At 38.0% G+C, this 17,952-nt stretch overlaps 1 protein-coding gene across 4 annotated transcripts in view; it reads left to right on the plus strand.

The window, feature by feature from the left end:
• Positions 1-1,755: 1,755 nt before the first annotated feature.
• The window catches only part of MTF2 (metal response element binding transcription factor 2), a 57,716-nt gene continuing 41,519 nt past the window's right edge, over positions 1,756-17,952 (plus strand). For 2 of the 4 annotated variants that reach the window (XR_004073327.2, XM_081818819.1), the window contains exon 1: positions 1,756-2,028. Coding sequence is in view for 2 of the 4 variants with exons in the window: in XM_081818819.1 (XP_081674945.1) it covers positions 2,024-2,028 (5 nt within the window). In the remaining 2 variants the exon portion in view is untranslated. The remainder of the gene's footprint in view (positions 2,029-17,952) is intronic. The other 2 variants (XM_006728851.3, XM_006728854.2) reach the window with 1 other exon arrangement.

The following is a 17,952-nucleotide window of genomic DNA, read 5'->3' on the forward strand; positions in this document are numbered from 1 at the left end:
AGATGGCAGAAGAGGATCCTAGGCTCACCTCGTCCCACAGATACACCTAGATAATACCCACATCTACATAAAGTCCTACTCTATTGCATGTTGCTTAGTTAACTGAAATTTCTAAGCCCCCAGTTATGGGTGTTCTTTATATTTTACTGTGACTCCGTCAGTGCCTATGATACCCTGAGCACCTGGTTTCCTTAAATTAAATTGATGCACTTTTGCATCTGTGTGTTTAAAAAGAAAAACGACAAGCTTTTTTTTTAATAGGCATCCTTGCTTCTGTAATGTATAGGGATTAGAATACTTTCATGTAGCTAAAGAGGACAAAAGTTAGACCAGTAAATGGGAATCATAAGAAGGCAGATTGTACATTTATAGATGGAAGAATTTTCTAATTACTAGCATTTATGAAATTGAAATGACTCTCTCTGAGTTTTGAACTACTGAAGATGTTGAAGTTGTGGCTTGATCACCCCTTGAGAGAAACACTGAGGAGAACTTAGACCAAATGTTCTCCAGAACTTATGTTCTATGATTAGGCTTTGCTGCACAGCAAATATAACTGTTTGTGTAGTATCTTTATCAATTTTTGGACTGTATCTACTTTTTTTAAGTCAAAACTCTTCTCAATCAAAAGTATTAAGGGCATGGAAGAGGAATTTATGAGAAACTACTTTATAATAGAATTCAGAGAAAGTGGAACTTGCAAGGTAGCAGATAGAGAACATAGTAAGACAGAATTAAATTCGATTAGAATTATTAGGAGAAGCAAAGGAGTGGAAGAGTATGACTAAATTATTTAAAATTTTGAAAGGTGTGGATAGAATGAATATTTATTGGCCAAATTCTGAGATTATGGGCTGGGGAATCCCTTTTGAAATATGAACAAAGTGAGTTTAGGCCCAAGACGTACTTTTTCAGAGAGAAAAAAACATGTATTAATTTATCATTGTATTAATTATCTCTGTTATGTAATGAGACAAAACCATAAAATAATTTAAAAAATATTTTGACAAAGTTATAAACAAAGGTACCCCAGGTGGCTATAAGAGGAGTTGGGTTGTATCTAAGCATAAGTCAGAGACAAGCATGCACTTCCAGTTTGTCAATTGGACTTCCGGTCTGCAGCAGTATATTGGCAGGCTAAGGGTCTGCCCTAATATGAAAAAAGTTCTGTATTCCTAAAATAAATCACCTTGCACGGGGTTATTCTCAGATTTCATTACAATTAGGAATGACTGCAAAGCAGATACACAGAAAAACCTTTCACTGTCAAGGAATAAAATGTCCGAAAATCTTCTATGCAAGGAGCTCCTGATAAGGAATTTGGGACTGGATAATAATCGCAGAGCAAAATTTAATTCTGACATCCAGGGTCTCCTCGCTGAAGGAAATTCGAACAGCAGGCCTCAAGGTGAAGATAGAAGAAACGTGCTTTATCTAAGGTAATGCAAGTCAATCAGCAAGACAAGATGTAGAGAGCACTGTCGCATTTTTCCGGAAAAAAAAAAGCATAGCGCAGACTGGACACGACGCCTTCCTTTTTAAGAGAAACAGCACTAACTCCTCCGTCGGCCAGGAGAGCAGCGATCACTATTGTGTTAGCGCCGGCGGCGGAAGGACTTAGCCCCACCGCTACGTTAAAGAGTCCTTCTTTGTTCAGCTGCGGCCAGAGACGCAGAGCGCGGTGTTCTTCCGCGCTCGCTGCACAGTCCCCGCCCCCTCGCAGCTCTGGAGAGCTGCCATTCGGCACCGGAGTCGCTCCGCGCTCCCAGAATGCACCGGCAGTCCGCGGGAAACCAAAATGGCGAAGGGCTGTAGTGAAGTGGGCTGTGTTTGAGGCCGGTGTAAGAAGGCTCACTCTACTCTCAACCCTCATCCCCAGGATCTCGGTTTGTGCGTGTGCGTGTTCGGGGTGCCCGGTGGGGCGGGTGCCCAGTAGTGCTTGGACTCGCAGAGGAAGCGCCCAAGGGGACGTGATTGGTTGTTTTTTCCTGTATGAAGCGGTTGGCACCACTGAAGTGACCGAATGAGGTGAGAGACCTTGGCCTGGGAACCAGGCTCTTCCGGAGGAGGTGGGGGCGGGGGGGAGAAGGAAGAATGGAAGCAAGTATAAAAGGGAAAGATGGAGGATCGAAGTGGGGGTGGGATCTCCAGTGTGTGTATGTGGGTCCCTTGCATTTATGTATATGTTGAAAAGAATGGATAGAATGGAGTAGTCATTTAGGTTTTGGAGAAAATAGGGAGCGAGCAAGGCATTGGGGAAGTCGGTTGGAGGACCAAGATGAAACGTTGAGACGGGGAAGCTGTGTTTGGAGGGGCAGGAAGGAACCTGGGGGCGGGAGACGGTTGGAGGGGCAGGATGAACCTGGTGATGAGGGGGTGGGGAACCGAGGGGAGGAGCCGTTAGGAAATGCGGACTGAGGGAGACGTGGGGAGCTGAGTGAAGGGGCTGCCTGGGACCTTAGGGGGCGCAAAGGGAAGTAGCAGCTTGGAACCAGAGGGTGGTGGAATTGTATGGAATTGGAGTAAGGGGCTAGAGTAGAAGGGCAGGATGGAGTACGTGGATAAGGGAAACACTAAGTGGAGCCTGGAAGCAAACCCTGAAAGCTTTAAAGGGGAGAAGGGAGGGAAAGTGAGATGGCAGAGAGACACCTTATATTTGGAGCGCACAATGAAATCTAGCTCATCCCTCCTCGGATGTAGATATGTATTATTCATTTTTACAACTGAGGTAATTACGGTTCAAGGGATTTTAACTGATTTGCCAAGATTTCTTAACATATTTTGGTAGTGCCAGAACTCTTAACTCTGAGTGTGTGTTTTACAATCTGGTGTCTTTGGTTGCTAGAATTTTTCTTTGGAAGCAACTAGAGGGAACAGATGGATTTATCGGGGTGATTTGACGAACAGAGAGGGTTCGTGAACAATGGAAAAAGGGATATGGAATGTTATTCTATTCTTTAAAACATTTAACTTTGTTAATGTTAATTAACATTAATTATTTATTAATGTTAATTAATGTTAAATGTTAAAAGTTAGAACCATTTACAAATAAAAATATGCAGACCTAGGCAGGCCTGTGTATAACGTCAGAAAGCACCATGTGAGGTCAGTACAGAACTAGAAATATGTAAATAGTGCCCGATTTAATTTGACTCCAGATGCTCCGGTAGAGTAACTTTCTCCTTCAACATCGATTCCATGTGACTCTTCTGTATACGTTGCCTGCACGCTGGCTTCAATTTCCATGTTTTCATTTTTTCTTGAGAATTCCTTTTTTGTTTTGTTTTGGGCAGTAGATTGCAAAGACTGAATCTGAAAGTATTTTATGAGGGTAAAGTAAAATGTACTTATATTCTTAAGTGACTTTTCAAAGGTTTGAAAATGCTTTACATGGAGCCATTTTGACTAACAGCTTTAGGTGTCCAGTAGTTTTGGCAAGGAAAGATTTTAAATTTCTTTAACATAGAGCATTCCATTCTTGATATTTAGAATGTTATTCACACTCCAACCATTTGCAGTGATAGCTTGAGAGGGAATACAAGGTGAAATTCTATTTTTGTTTTTTTAGGTTCCTAAATATAAAAATATATTCGAATTCACATTTTGTTTGCTCACCTTCAGTTTTTTTTTAAGTGCTAAAAATATTCTAAAATATTTGAATTAAGAGTGCACCTGTTTCCTGATGCTGCATATTCGTGTTAATGGCATTAACGGAAATCTATACCTAATCAGGATGAAATGCACACACAATTTTAGAATAGAAGTATAGAAATCATCTGGTTAAACTTTTTTTCTAGATGAAACAAAATATATTTAATGATCTTTTTAATTATGCTGGTTGCCTCAAAGCTCAGTTTGGAAAGGGATTTTATTCTGTGTATTTTGCTATGGGTCATAAATTCTTTGATGTCATTGATTTATAAATATACCTTTCATTAGATCCTTGACTGAAAGGGTAATTTGCTTTATTCTTATTTCAGCATAATCTTTATATCTGACTTTAGGAAACTGGTGATACAGTAATAATCTATTTTAACAGATAGGGAAATTTGCCCCTGAGGAGTTGTCATGGCCAACATCTGTAGCTGGGTGGTTCGAAAAGTAAAATTTAACTGCTGTTTTAGTTAGTCTGAACTTCCATGAATGATATTCTTTGGTTGATATTTTTATGCTTTGTTTTCCTTGTTTTTCAGGATTTGTTTATTGCAGTAAAATGCAGTATAACAATCCTAAATTAGAATGTAGAAGTTTCTCTGTGGGTATTTTTTATGTATTGGTGTAGTGCTATTCAGTAGAACTTTCTGCACGGATGGCAGTGATCTGTATCTGCTCTATCCAATATGGTAGCCAAAGCCGCATGTGGATGCTGAACACTACACATGTAGCTGGTGTGACTGAGAACTGGATTTATAATTTAATTCAACTCATTGAAACTAAGTTTTAAATGGCCATATGTAGCTAGTGGCTGCTGTATTAGACAGCATAGTATTAGGGGTTATTGCATCCATTTATTAGGAATTGTCACATCTAATAACCATGGAAACCACGGGAACCCAAGGGTAAGGAAATATCTTGGAACTAAGGATTGAAATTCTCTTTGTACATTTTTAAGATGAAGTATTCTTCATTTTTGCCTCATACCTAGTCTTCTGTTATATCTCTGCAAAAGAATGAAGAAGGTAGCAACTTCTCTGATCTTTTATTATTTTTTTAAGATTTTATTTATTTGCGCTCAAGCATGAGGGGATGAGATGGGAGTGGGGGGAGATGCGACAGAGGGAGAGGGAGAAGCAGACTCCCCACTGAGTGCGGAACCCAACTCAGGGCTTCCTACCAGGACCCTGATCATGACCTGAGCCAAGGCAGAGGCTTAATCCAAAGACTGAGCCACCCAGGTGCCCCTTCTCTGATCTTTTAATATATGATTCTGTTTCCTTTGTCAAACAACAACAAAAATGGATGTTAAGAAAGTAGATTACTTTGTTATTTTTAAAAAAATTACTTGTTTTTTTAATACATCAGTTAAAAAACCTTTTTGTTAAGGAAAATTTAGAAATATATACAAAGTGAACGGAATAGTATAATAAACTTTTTTGTATCTATGCTTGTTTCATCTGTATCTCTATGCATTCTCCACTCCTCTCCATTGTTTTTATTATTTTAAAAAGCTTTTTAGGTAAAATTTACATATATTAACTGTATACTTTTAAATAATAACTTTATTGAGGTAATGCATATGTCATTTATATGTATGTAACTCACGTTTGTACCCTTTTAAGGTACAATTTACTGATTTTTTTAGTATATTCACAGAGTTGTGCAACCATCACCATTATCCAATTTCAGAACATTTTCATCAGCCCAAAATGAAAATCTGTAACCATTAGCAGTCACTTTCCATTATTCCCTCCCACTACCCCTGGCAACCACTAACCAATCTTCTGTGTTTATATTTTGCATATCCTGGACATTTCACATAAATGGAACCATATAATATGTGGCCTTTTGTGTCTTTTTCGTTTAGCATAATGTTTTCAGGTACATCCATGTTATAGCATGTATCATTCCTTTTTTTTGGCCAAAATATGTTTCATTATATGGATATATATTTCATTTTGTTAATCCATTCATCAGTTGATGGGCATTTGGTTGTTTCCACTTTCTGCTGTTAATAGTTTTTTATTTGCAGTGAATGTTCATTTACAGGATTTGTGTGGATGTGTGGTTCATTTCTCTTGGATACATATCCAGGAGTGGAATTGCGGGGTCAGGTGACACCTCTGTATTTAACATTTCGAGAAACTGCCAAACTGTTTTCCAAAGAGCCTGCACCTTTTTACAGTCTCATCAGCAATTATGAGGGCTCAGTTTCTCTACATCCTTACCAATATTTGTCTTTTTGGTTATAAGCATCCTAGTGGGTATGCAGTGGTATCTCATTCTGGTTTTGATTTGCATTATCCTGATGACTAATGATGTTGAGCATCTTTTCCATGTAGTTATTGGCCTTTTTATACCTTCTTTGGAGAACTGTCTATTCAGGTCCTTTGCCCATTTAAAAAATTGGATTATTTATGTTTTCACTGTTGAGTTGTAAGCATTGTTTATGTGGTTTGGATATAAGTCCCTTATCAGGTGTGTGGTTTGCAATTATTTTCTCCTGTTCGTGGGGTTGTTCCTTCACTTGATGATGTCCTGTGATGCACAAAAGTCTTAATTTTGATGAAGTCTAATTTATCCTTTTTCTTGTTTTGCCTATGCTTTTTTTTTTTTTTTTTTTTTAAGATTTTATTTATTTGACAGAGCACAAGCAGGGGGAGCACCAGGCAGAGGGAGAGGGAGAGGCAGGGAGCCAGATGCAGATGCAGGGCTTGTGCTTTTGATGTCATATCTAAGAAAATGTTGCCTAACACAGGGTGACACAGATTTACTCCTGTTTTTTTCCTAAGAATTATATAATTTCAGCTCTTACATTTAGTTTGTGGCCCATTTTGAGTTAATTTTTGTATGTGGTGTGAGGTAGGTGTCCAGTTTCATTTATTTTAGGTGTGAATACCAATTTCCCTGAACCATTTGTTAAAAAGACTCTTCTTTCCCATTGAATTGTTTTGACAGTCTTTTCAAAGATCGGTTGAACATAAATGAAAGGATTTGTTTCCAGATTCTCAATTTTATTCCATATATGTGTCCTTACGCCTGCATAATAATGTCTCAATTACTGTTACTTTGTATTAACTTTTGAAATGGGGAAGTATGAGTCCTTTGGTTTTCTTTTTCAGTGTTATTTGGGTATTCTGGGTTTCTTTTACTTCTATATGAATTTTAGGAGTAGTCTGTCAATTTTTGCAAGGAGTAGTCTGTCAATTTTTGCAAGTGCAGCTGGGATTTTGATAGATATTGTAATGAATCTGTAGATCGATTTGGGAAAAATTGCCGTCTTAAAAATGTTAACATCCAGAAACATGGGATATCTTTTTTCCAATTATGTAGGTTTTATTTAATTGCTTTCTCTTTGTTATGTAGTTTTCATTGTACAAGCCTTACATTTTTTTGTTGTTAAATTTATTCCTAAGTATTTTGTTCTTTTTTGGTGCTATTGCAGATGAAATTTTTTCCTTAATTTCATTTTCAGATTATTCATTGGTAGCATACAGAAATGCATTTGGGGGCACCTGGGTGGCTCAGATGGTTAAGCGTCTGCCTCAGCTCGGGTCATGATCTCAGGGTCCTGGGATCGAGTCCCGCATCGGGCTCCCTGCTCCTTGGGAGCCTGCTTCTCCCTCTGCCTCCCTCTCTCTCTCTCTGTCTCTCATGAATAAATAAATAAAATCTTTAAAAAAAAATGCATTTGATTGTTGTATATTAATCTTGTATTCTGTAACTTTGCTAATCTGGTTTATTCTAGTAGGGTTTGTTGTGTGTGTGGATTCTGAATAATTTTTTTGGTTTTGTATCATAGTTTCCTCACAGTGTCAATTTTGTGTCATCTCGAGTATTGGTGACAGTATTTCTTAAGCTAATCTGTATGAGAATTAAAGTAATTATATAAAAATTGGTGCTGGGCTCTATTGCAGATTTATCGTTAACTATAGCAGGTCTACTCTTGATTCTCACTTTGGGAAACCAGCTGAACATGTCTCATTTACTATGTACCCCACCTTCTCTCACAACCATTTGGTTTCTGTATGGATAAAAGATGTCTCAGTATTTTCTTTCATATTTCCTCCCCATTGGCTGTGAACACCAATTCTCTATGTTTTGATGCTGGTGCTCTTAGTGTATTCATATGCATTGGCACTGAGGAGCACTTTGCTCATGCTGCCTGGCTAGTTGGTGATTATATCACCAGTTATAACACAGATCTACATTTCCGAGTTAAAATGTGAAAATTGTCCTTTAGTTAATGACTTCTCTAGGCAGTAGGACCAACCAATTGGAGCTGTTTAGGCAAAGGAGTAATTGAAACAGGTTTTCCATACTGCAAATTGAGAGTGCATTAATTAAAGGATGGGTTGGTAGCAGGAAGATCAATTAGGGAAGTATATGTTGGTAGTGCAGGCAAGAGCTGAGCTAATAATGACCTGAAATAAGGCAGTGGTTGTAGGAGATTTTTGAGAGGTAATCTTTAAGGAATAATTAGGACTTGGTGAATATTTGGGGCATCAGGGAAGAGGGAAGAATCAAATAATACTTTTAGATTAAGAACTCATGAGACAGTAATGGCATTAACTTAGGAGTGGCATTAACTGGAGAAAGGGGAGGAATTTGAAGAAAATGTCAGTTTTGTTAAGTTAAAGGTTCTGGGAGAATCCAGGTTGAGATAGTTAGTGGGAAATTGGCAGTTAGGGTCTGAAGCTTGTGAGACAGGATGGGGCTGGAGATGTAGAAATTGATAATAAGTAAAAATTAAGTGAGGCAGGGCACCTGGGTGGCTCATTCGGTTGAGCATCTGCCTTAGGTCCAGGTCATGATCTCAGGGTCCTCGAGTTGAGTCCCCAGTTGGCGCCCTGCTCAGCAGGGAGTCTGCTTCCCCCTCTCTCCTGCTCATGCTCTATCTCACTCTCATGCTCTCTCTCTCAAAATAAATAAAATCTTTTTGAAAAAATTAAGTGAAGCATTAGGAGAATATGACTATTTAAGACAAGCAGAACATGTAGGACAAAAGAAGGGAACCCTAGACCACTCCCAACATTAAACGGTTGGCAGGGCAGGAAAAATCAGTACGGAAACCTCAGAAAGGTGGGAGAAGCGTCGCTTACTATAGGTGATAGGTATCTCAGGAACCAAAGAAAGTGAATTTCAAGAAAAAGGTCATGACCATCAGTTATTACACAAAGATGGAGTATGGTGAGAACTGAAATTAGAGCATTGTCTGGTATTTGGTCATTTGGAGGTCTTTGATGGAATTGTTAAAAGTAATCAGGACAGTCAATTTGTAATGGATTGAGTGGAATGTACTTTTTTAAGTTTATTGGTGAAATAATGAGAAAAATGTAGAAATAATTTGTAAGGACTGTTTTTGTTTTTAATTTGATTTTGGTTATGGCAGATTTGCATCAAGCAAAGTTAAGATTTAAAATAAAAAATTATAGGAGCGCCTGGGTGGCTCAGTCGTTAAGCGTCTGCCTTCGGCTCAGGTCATGATCCCAGGGTCCTGGGATCGAGCCCCACATCAGGCTCCCTGTTCAGCGGGGAGCCTGCTTCTCCCTCTTCCACTCCCCCTGCTTGTGTTCCCTCTCTTGCACTGTGTCTCTCTCTGTCAAAATAAATAAATAAAATCTTTAAAAAAATAAAAAAATTAAAAAAATAAAATAAAAAATTATATGCAAACAATGAATCAGGGAACACTACATCAAAAACTAATGATGTAATGTATGGTGATTAACATAACATAATAAAAAAATTAAAAAATAAAGGAAAGGAGGTAATTGATAATGTGAGATTACTCTCTAATACTGGAGAGAAGAAGAGGCATGTCTTCTTTACAGAAGTGAATTAGGTGAGCGCTGTGAATTGTGTAAGACTGATGAATCACAGACCTGTACCTCTGAAACAAATAATACATTGTATGTTAAAAAAAAAAGAAGATAGTAGGAAGGGAAAAATGAAGGGGGGGAAATCGGAGGGGGAGATGAACCATGAGAGACTATGGACTCTGAGAAACAAACTGAGGGTTCTAGAGGGGAGGGGGATGGGGGGATGGGTTAGCCTGGTGATGGGTATTAAAGAGGGCACGTACTGAATGGAGCACTGGGTGTTATACGCAAACAATGAATCATGGAACACTACATCAAAAACTAACGATGTAATGTATGGTGACTAACCTAACATAATAAAAAAATAAAAAATAAAATGGTAAAAAAAAAAGAAGTGAATTAGGTACATGCTTTTGTGAATAGGTTTAGGGGAAGGATGAGTGGGGAGAAAGTTGAGGAATTTCATGTTTGTAGCTTCTGTTTTCTCTGAAATAAAACCCTACCTTTTGAGTGAAGAAGTTGAATGACCCAACAGACCTTCCACCAAGTTCCTGTTTCTGAAGGTTTCTACATAACAAAAATGATTTTTTTTTAAAAGAAAAGAACTTTTTGTTGTGCATTAATAACTTTGTGCATGTATGTCTCGGTGTGGCACCTTAGCTTTTTGAAAAATATGTTAAGTGTCGACTTGATTTCAAGTTCCCAGAGGCCAGGAGACCAGATCTTAATCATTTTGAACTTCCAGCTCTCTGAGGAGGAGTGGCTGGCACATGTACCACTTTACTGTTCCTAGGAGAGTTTTTTGTTTTGTTTTGTTTCTGGTTTTTGTTTAGAATTAGTTTTCTAATACTAAGATGCTCTAAACATACAGGAACAAAATAAACCAATTTTCATTGAGAAGAGTGTCATTTCCTCCTGTCCTCAACATTAGTTTAATCTTTTTTTTAAAATATTTTTTATTTTATTTATTAGAGAGAGAGAGAGAGCATGAGAAGGGGGAGGGTCAGAGGGAGAAGCAGACTCCCAGCAGAGCAGGGAGCCTGATAATGGGACTCGATCCTGGGACTCCAGGATCATGACCTGAGCCGAAGGCAGTCGCTTAACCGAATGAGCCACCCAGGCGCCCAACATTAGTTTAATCTTTTATGAGTGCTTGAACCCCTCTGTTGACTATCTGAGGACTTTTTGATAGCAATTCGCAAATTCTCCATTAGGTAGACAGCACTTTATGCACCTCTGGTTAAGATCAGAGCATTCACCTACTGGAAAACAATCAACAAAACTAAAGGGCAACCTTCAGAATGGGATAAGGTATTTGCAAATGATATACCTAATGAAGGGTTAGTATCCAAAATCTATAAAGAACTTATCGAACTCAATACCTAAAAAAACAATCCAGTTAAATGAGAAGACATGAATAGACATTTTTCCAAAGAAGGAATACAGATGGCTGACAGACACATGAAAAGATGCTCAACATCATTCGTCATCCGGGAAATTCAAATCAAAGCTACAATAAAACACCACCTCACAACTTGTCAGATGGCTAAAATTAATAGTCCAGGAAACAACAGATGTTGGCAAGGATGCAGAGAAAGGGGAACCCTCTTACACTGCTAGTGGGAATGCAAACTGGTGCAGCCACTCTGGAAAACAGTATGGAGGTTCTTCAGAAAGCTAAAAATAGAACTACCTGGGGGCACCTGGGTGGCTCAGTCGTTAGGCATCTGCCTTTGGCTCAGGTCATGATCCCGGGGTCCTGGGATCGAACCCCACATCTAGCTCTCTACTCAGCGGGAAGCCTGCTTCTTCCTCTCCCACTCCCCCTGCTTGTGTTCCCTCTCTCGCTATCTCTCTCTCTCTGTCAAATAAATAAATAAAATCTTTAAAATAAAAATAGAGCTACTTTAAGATCCAGCAATTGCACTACTAGGTATTACCCAAAGGATACAAAACCACTGATTCGAAGGGACACATGCACTCTGATGTTTATAGCAGCATCAACAATAGCCAAATTATGGAAAGAGCCCAAATGTCCATCAACTGATGAATGGATACACAGTGGGATATTACTCAGCCATGAGAAAGAATGAAATCTTGCCATTTGCAACGATGTGAATGGAGGTAGAGGGTATTATGCTAAGCAAAATAAGTTAGTCCGTGAAAGACAAATACCACATGATTTCACTCAAATGAGGAATCTAGGAAACAAAACAGATGAACATAGAAAAAAAAGTGAGAGATGCAAACCATAAAACAGACTCTTAGCTATAGAGAACAAACTGAGGGGCAGGAGGGGCAGGGTTGGGGGGTACTTGCTGTGATGAGCACTGGGTGTTATATGTAAGTGATGAATCACTAAATTCTAGAAACTAATATACTATTATGTTAACTAACTAAAATTTAAATAAAAACTTGAGACAGAACAAAAATAAAGCACTTACCTATTGCTGAAAATAGATTTATACTAAATTTCAAAACATTCTCATAATATAGTTTTGGGTCCTAACAACATTATCTCTTAAGCATAAGTTAACATCAACAAATATCTATTGGTTGACCCTCTTGAAGAAAATATGCTATGGAGAATTCGTTTTCTTATTTGTTCAACAAATATTATTGAGGACTTCCTATGTGGGACATTGTCTTAGATGCTGGAAACACATTGTTGAACAACATAGCCATTTATACTGCCTTTGTGGAGTATGCAGTATTTTGAAGGAGTCACACACCCACACACAAAACAAACACACAGCATCATCAGTTTAGTGTTTTTCCTAAAACTGTTTAACCTGACTTTAATCATGAGGAAACAATAAGACAAATCCAGAATGTATAGCATGTTATCATTCAGCTTAGAAGTGAGAAGATAATTGGCTTCAAAAAATATCCTGTTAAAATGAAACAAGGATACAGTTGAGATTAAAGGAAAGGGAAGAGACATGACAGGATACAATGTGTGAATTTTGACTGGATCCTAGATTTTGAAAAACTTTAAAGAACATTTTTGTGTCAAATGGAGAATTTGGACTGTACATTAGGCAGTAATATTAATGTTAAATCTGCTGGGTACAATAGTCTTGTGGCTATATGGGACAAAGTTCATCTGTCAGTTCAGAGCTTTGAAAAAATAGAGACAGATGTCCTTGAGTTTTTGTGTCAAAATCAGCGGCAGCCAGCTATTCCTATCCTGGGAAACGTAACGAAGTTGAATCATCTCTAGAAATGCCTTTCATTACTGGTAGACTTAAATTAGGCCAGTAAAAGCCTTGTGGCTAAATATTACTATGGATGAGAGGCTTGATAATGGCAACGAATCTCATTTCACCACATGTTAAAGTCTGACAATATTTCTGGCCTTACACTATTTTTTATGACCAGTTCATAATTGGGATCCCAAATGACAAATACTGAGAATAACTTTGTCTAAAAGACAATGTGGCTTGCTGGAGTTTACCATATATTAAGAGTCAAGAGTTTGGGGATGTAATCAAGCATTACTTGACATTTTTAGAACTTCAAGAGAGTGATTTTATTTCTGAGTTGAATATTTCTTATTGGTTAAAGGGAATAATATTCTCCCCTATCTTCTGACATTGTAATTAGGAGAAAATGAGATGTGGTTGCTCTTGAGAAAGTTAAAACACTGTAGTAAGGTGGTCTTATTTTCAAGCCCTTTTAATCTGTCTGCTCTGCTACCCAAGATCCAGTTCATACTTTTAGGAATTGGAACTTAAACTCTGGGGCAGAGTTAGTGGCTTGAAGTAAGGATACCTCAATTTTATTATTTCTTCCTCCCTGGTCTTAGGACCAAATTCTGCAGCATTATAATGAAAATTCTGAACTTTCCATTCAGTTCATTTTCTCCTGAATTGATAGTGTAGTTTCATATATGTATTGTAATCAACCTTACCAGTTGTAGACATGAATATTTGCAGTTATCTATGGTTTTTATGTATATTATTGGCATTGTTGGTTTTGGTGTTTTAAATCTGTAGTTACCTGCTATCCATCACATATACAAGTTAACTAGTCATCTCACAACTAATATATCATCAAGAATCTGCAAACTAATATTATTAGCTAGTATTAAATTCTCATTGTGGAGACACTGTTTTCCATCTGCACAAATAGTTTATTTATTTTTTTTTAAATTTTTTTAAAGAATTTATTTATTTGACAGAGAGAGAGACAGCGAGAGCAGGAACACAAGCAGGGGGAGTGGGAGAGGGAGAAGCAGGCTTCCCGCCGAGCAGGGAGCCCGATGTGGGACTCGATCCCAGGACTCTGGGATCATGACCTGAGCCAAAGGCAGACGCTTAACGACTGAGCCACCCAGGCGCCCGCACAAATAGTTTAGATGACTGTGGATATTGTGTTGAATAGACTTAACCAGTTATCTTTTTAATCCAATACATTCTTGAAATCCAATGCTGTCTCTAAATGGTGTTTCTTTGCCATTCTGAAAATATTTGATACGTTATATCTAACAGTGTCATTTATAATTTTTTAAAAGTTAAAATATTTTCTGGGGCCCCTGTGTGGCCCATTTGGTTAAGCATATGACTTTGGCTCAGGTTATGACCAGGGTCCTGGGATGGAGACCCACGGTGGATTCCCTGCTCAGCGGGGAGTCTGTTTCTCTCTCTCCCTCTGCCCCTTCCCCTTGCTCATGCTCTCTTGATCTCTCAAATAAACAAATAAAATCTTTTTAAAAAGTTATAATCTTTTTTATAGTTCATAAAAATTTTTGTGATCACAAAAATACTGTATGCTTGTTGCAAAAGCCTAAATATACAGAAATGTTCTATAAAACTGAAATTTTATCATAAATTTTAAGCTATTTAGATATATTTTCTATAATTTCATGAAGAGAGCTAAAGCCACACTCTCTGAAAGTGTAAACATCTTTGTCATTGCCTGACCTGTTAGGTGGCTAAACTATTTTTAATTCTAGAGGTTTCAGGCTGAACTTGAGGTCCAGGTGGAGACTCTCCTAGTTTGCTGCTGCTTTTAGTTTCAGTCTTCAAGTGAGATGAAATTAAGTACAATTTTAGAAGACTTTTTGGCTTTTTATTTCTATATTTAGACACATGAACAAATTTGGAGCTGTGTGGAGTAGAATATATGTATTCATAGGATTCATAGTATAATGTGTGCATTCACATTCTTGATGTGATGGAGGACTTACTTACTAATGTGTATATTGTTAAGTATAGGCTTTCACTGATTTATTCAAGAGACAATTACTAAGTACCTCTTTGTGGCAGACACTAAGAAAAGTTTTTCTTTCAGTTGTAATTTGAAATGCAAATCCCATTTGTGTACATGGAGTCATTTAGGTAATACATTTCTAAAATATTGTTTGATTCAGCTTTTAACATACATGTTACGCAGAAGATTCAGACTTAATCATCAGTGCATGCAGGTAAGAGAGTAGGTTTCTTAGATTATGAATGTTTATGGTTAGGTTATTTTTCCTTTAGTTTCAACAATTTCTTCATTCTTGTAGCAACAGCTTATATTAATGTTCAGATATTTCCCACCCCAAAACCCCCTTTGACTTCCTTAAGAAGCTTAAGTTTTAGAAAAGTAAGCTAAACTCACCTGTTAGTCTTTGCTTCTAAACCCTGCGTGGTCTGACGTTTGAACTCTAGTTGTAGGTGACTTTGGAATTGTTAACTTCAGTAAAGTTTATATTACTCATTTTACTTAACCTGTTAGGTACATACTCCTACCTCCTTTTTCTTTGTTGTCGTTCCTTGTTTTTTTTTTATGATACTCTTTCTCTGGGTTATCTTTTTTATTTCTGTGGTGACTTCTTCCCTCAGGATTTTTTTTGCCTGTCATTCCATTAAGAGTTTTCCAAAGATTCTCTGATTTGTCTTTCATGAACCATTAACTGTCTTTGGCAGAATGGAAATAGTGTACTGACATAGGGTTGCCAGCTTTTAGTTTGGAAAGTAAGAATTTTTTTTTTTAAGATTTTATTTATTTATTTGACAGAGACAGAGAGAGCACAAGCAGAGGGAGCGGCATGCAGAGGGAGAGGGAGAAGCAGGCTTTCCAAAGAGCAGGGAGCCTGATGTGGGGCTCGATTCCAGCACCCTGGGATCATGACCTGAGCCGAAGGCAGACACTTAACCGACTAAGCCACCCAGACACCCAGTAAGAATGTTTTTAAAAACTGCCACTTACTACCTTCATTTCACTAAAGAAAAGGTATTAAGAGTGTACGAAGGGTGTGCTCTCAAAGTATGAATAGCTTAAGTTGTTTAATTTTAACTCAATATATTGTCCTTGTTTTTCTTACTTTACTGTAAATTGGCACGGGTCTGTGGACTTGATTACTTGAGAACCACTGCGTTAAAACTGTAGTTACTTGAGCTGATTCAGGGGGAGGGAGTGGGGAGTTCTTGTGGTCTAATGTTAGGGAAAAACTATAAAGTTTGTCTTAACATACCAAAGCTTCCAAGGTAGTTCTGTGAAAAAGCCCCCTAGTTTACTTGGTATTAGAGCACCATTTCACTTAGTAAGTAGTTAATTTTTTTTTTTTAATTAAAATAGTGCTTTCTAAGAGTGTGAAACATCAAGTTCTAGTTATAAAATTCTAAAAAGATGTGGGTTTTTTAAATATGTTCCTCTACTTTTCTTAGAGGCAACTGCTTTTTAACTCTTAGCTGTTTCTTTATATTTCTGAGTAAACATTGCGTTGTTTCATCAATTTTGGACTTTTTTTCAATAATGTTAGATGAGGAATTTCTCTGATACCTTCTTTTCTTCTTTTAATATGCTTATATAAAAAATTTCCTTGGTATAATTATATAAACATTGATATATTGAGAGAATATTGATATGGCAAAGTAATGGGTGAGGGTTAAATGAGTTATTACATGCAGAATTCTTAGAACAGTGCTAAACATTTGTTAGCTGTTTTAGCTATTATTTCTGGGATTACATTTCTTTCTTACACAACCGGATTTAAAATTTGCCTCATTAAAAAAATAGAACGTGCTTAGTTTTCTTTGAACATTGAAATCACACATCTTTCCACTGTTCTGTAAAATGTCTTGCAGTGTACTTTTCCACACTGTCCATCTGTCCTATAATTTATCAGTTACATTTATTTTTCTTAGAGATACTCTCCTGGAGCTCTTCTGGAGTTCTTCTCTAATCTGGACTTGCTCTCTACACTTAACTGCACAGATTTAGTCTTGGGGCTCGACTTCATAGTCACCCTGGGAGTTCCTTTGTATCTCCCCTGTTGATTCCTTTGCATCTCATGTCTGCCTTTTTTTTTTTTTTTTTAAGATTTTATATATTTATTTGAGAGAGAGAGAGAGGGAGAGCACAGAGGGGGAAGCAGACTCCCCACTGAGCAGAGACTTGGGGCTTGATCCCAGGACCCCAAGATCATGACGAAGGCGGATGCTTAACCAATTGAGCCACCCAGGTGCCCCTCATGTCTGCCTTTTTGGTTTACTGCCTCTCTTTGGTATCTTCTGTTAGGCCCAAAGAGAGTGTGTTTGGGTGATAAATCTTCGTAGACTTGTGGTAACACAAGTTTCTACATTATGGTATGTTTACCACAAGTGTAGCTACCGTCTGTCCTGATATATTGCAATTACAATGTCATTGACTGTAGTCCTTATGCTGTGCCTTTTATTCCCATGACTTACTTATTCCTTAACTGGAAGCCTGTATCTCCCACTTCCCTTTACCCATTTTGCCCAACCCCACCGTTCCCCTCTGGCAATTGTCAGTTTTTTCTCTGTATTAATAGGTCTGATTCCTTTTTTTTTTCTTTTGTGGGGGTAAGAGAAGGGGGGGGAGGGAGAAGGAGAGGGAGAGTATGTCCAGCAGACTCTGTGCTGAGCACGGAGCCAGATGTGGGGCTCAATCTCAGGATCCTGAGATCATGAACTGAGCCAAAACCAAGAGTCGGACACTTAACCAACTGAGCCACCCAGGCACCCCGGGAAAGAGACAATCTCCACTGTGTGTGGAGCTGGAGGCAGGACTCAGTCTCACACCCCTGATATCATGACCTGAGCCAAAATCAGGAGTTGGAGGCTTAACCAACTGAGTCCCCCCAGATGCCCAGGTCTGATTCTTCTTCCCTCCCTCCTTTTCCTTTTCCCTTTCCCTTTCCCTTTCCCTTTTCCTTTTCCTTTCCTTTCATTCCCATGTATGAGTGAAATCATACGGTCTTTTTTTGTCTGACTTATTTCACTTAGCAAAATACCCTGGGGGTCCATCCATGTTGTCTCAGATGGCACAATCTCAACCTTTTTATGGCTGTGTAATATTCCATTGTGTATATATACACCACATTTTTATTGATTCATTTATTGATGGACATGGGTTGCTTCCATATCTTGCTATTATAAATAATGCTGCAGTAAACATAGGGACACATATATCTTTGAATTAGTATTTTTGCTTTCTTTGAGTAAATAGTAGTGGAATTACTGGA

This window comes from Leptonychotes weddellii, chromosome 4 (assembly GCF_054177405.1).
Source record: "Leptonychotes weddellii isolate Sample4059 chromosome 4, ASM5417740v2, whole genome shotgun sequence".
NCBI lineage: Eukaryota > Metazoa > Chordata > Mammalia > Carnivora > Phocidae > Leptonychotes > Leptonychotes weddellii.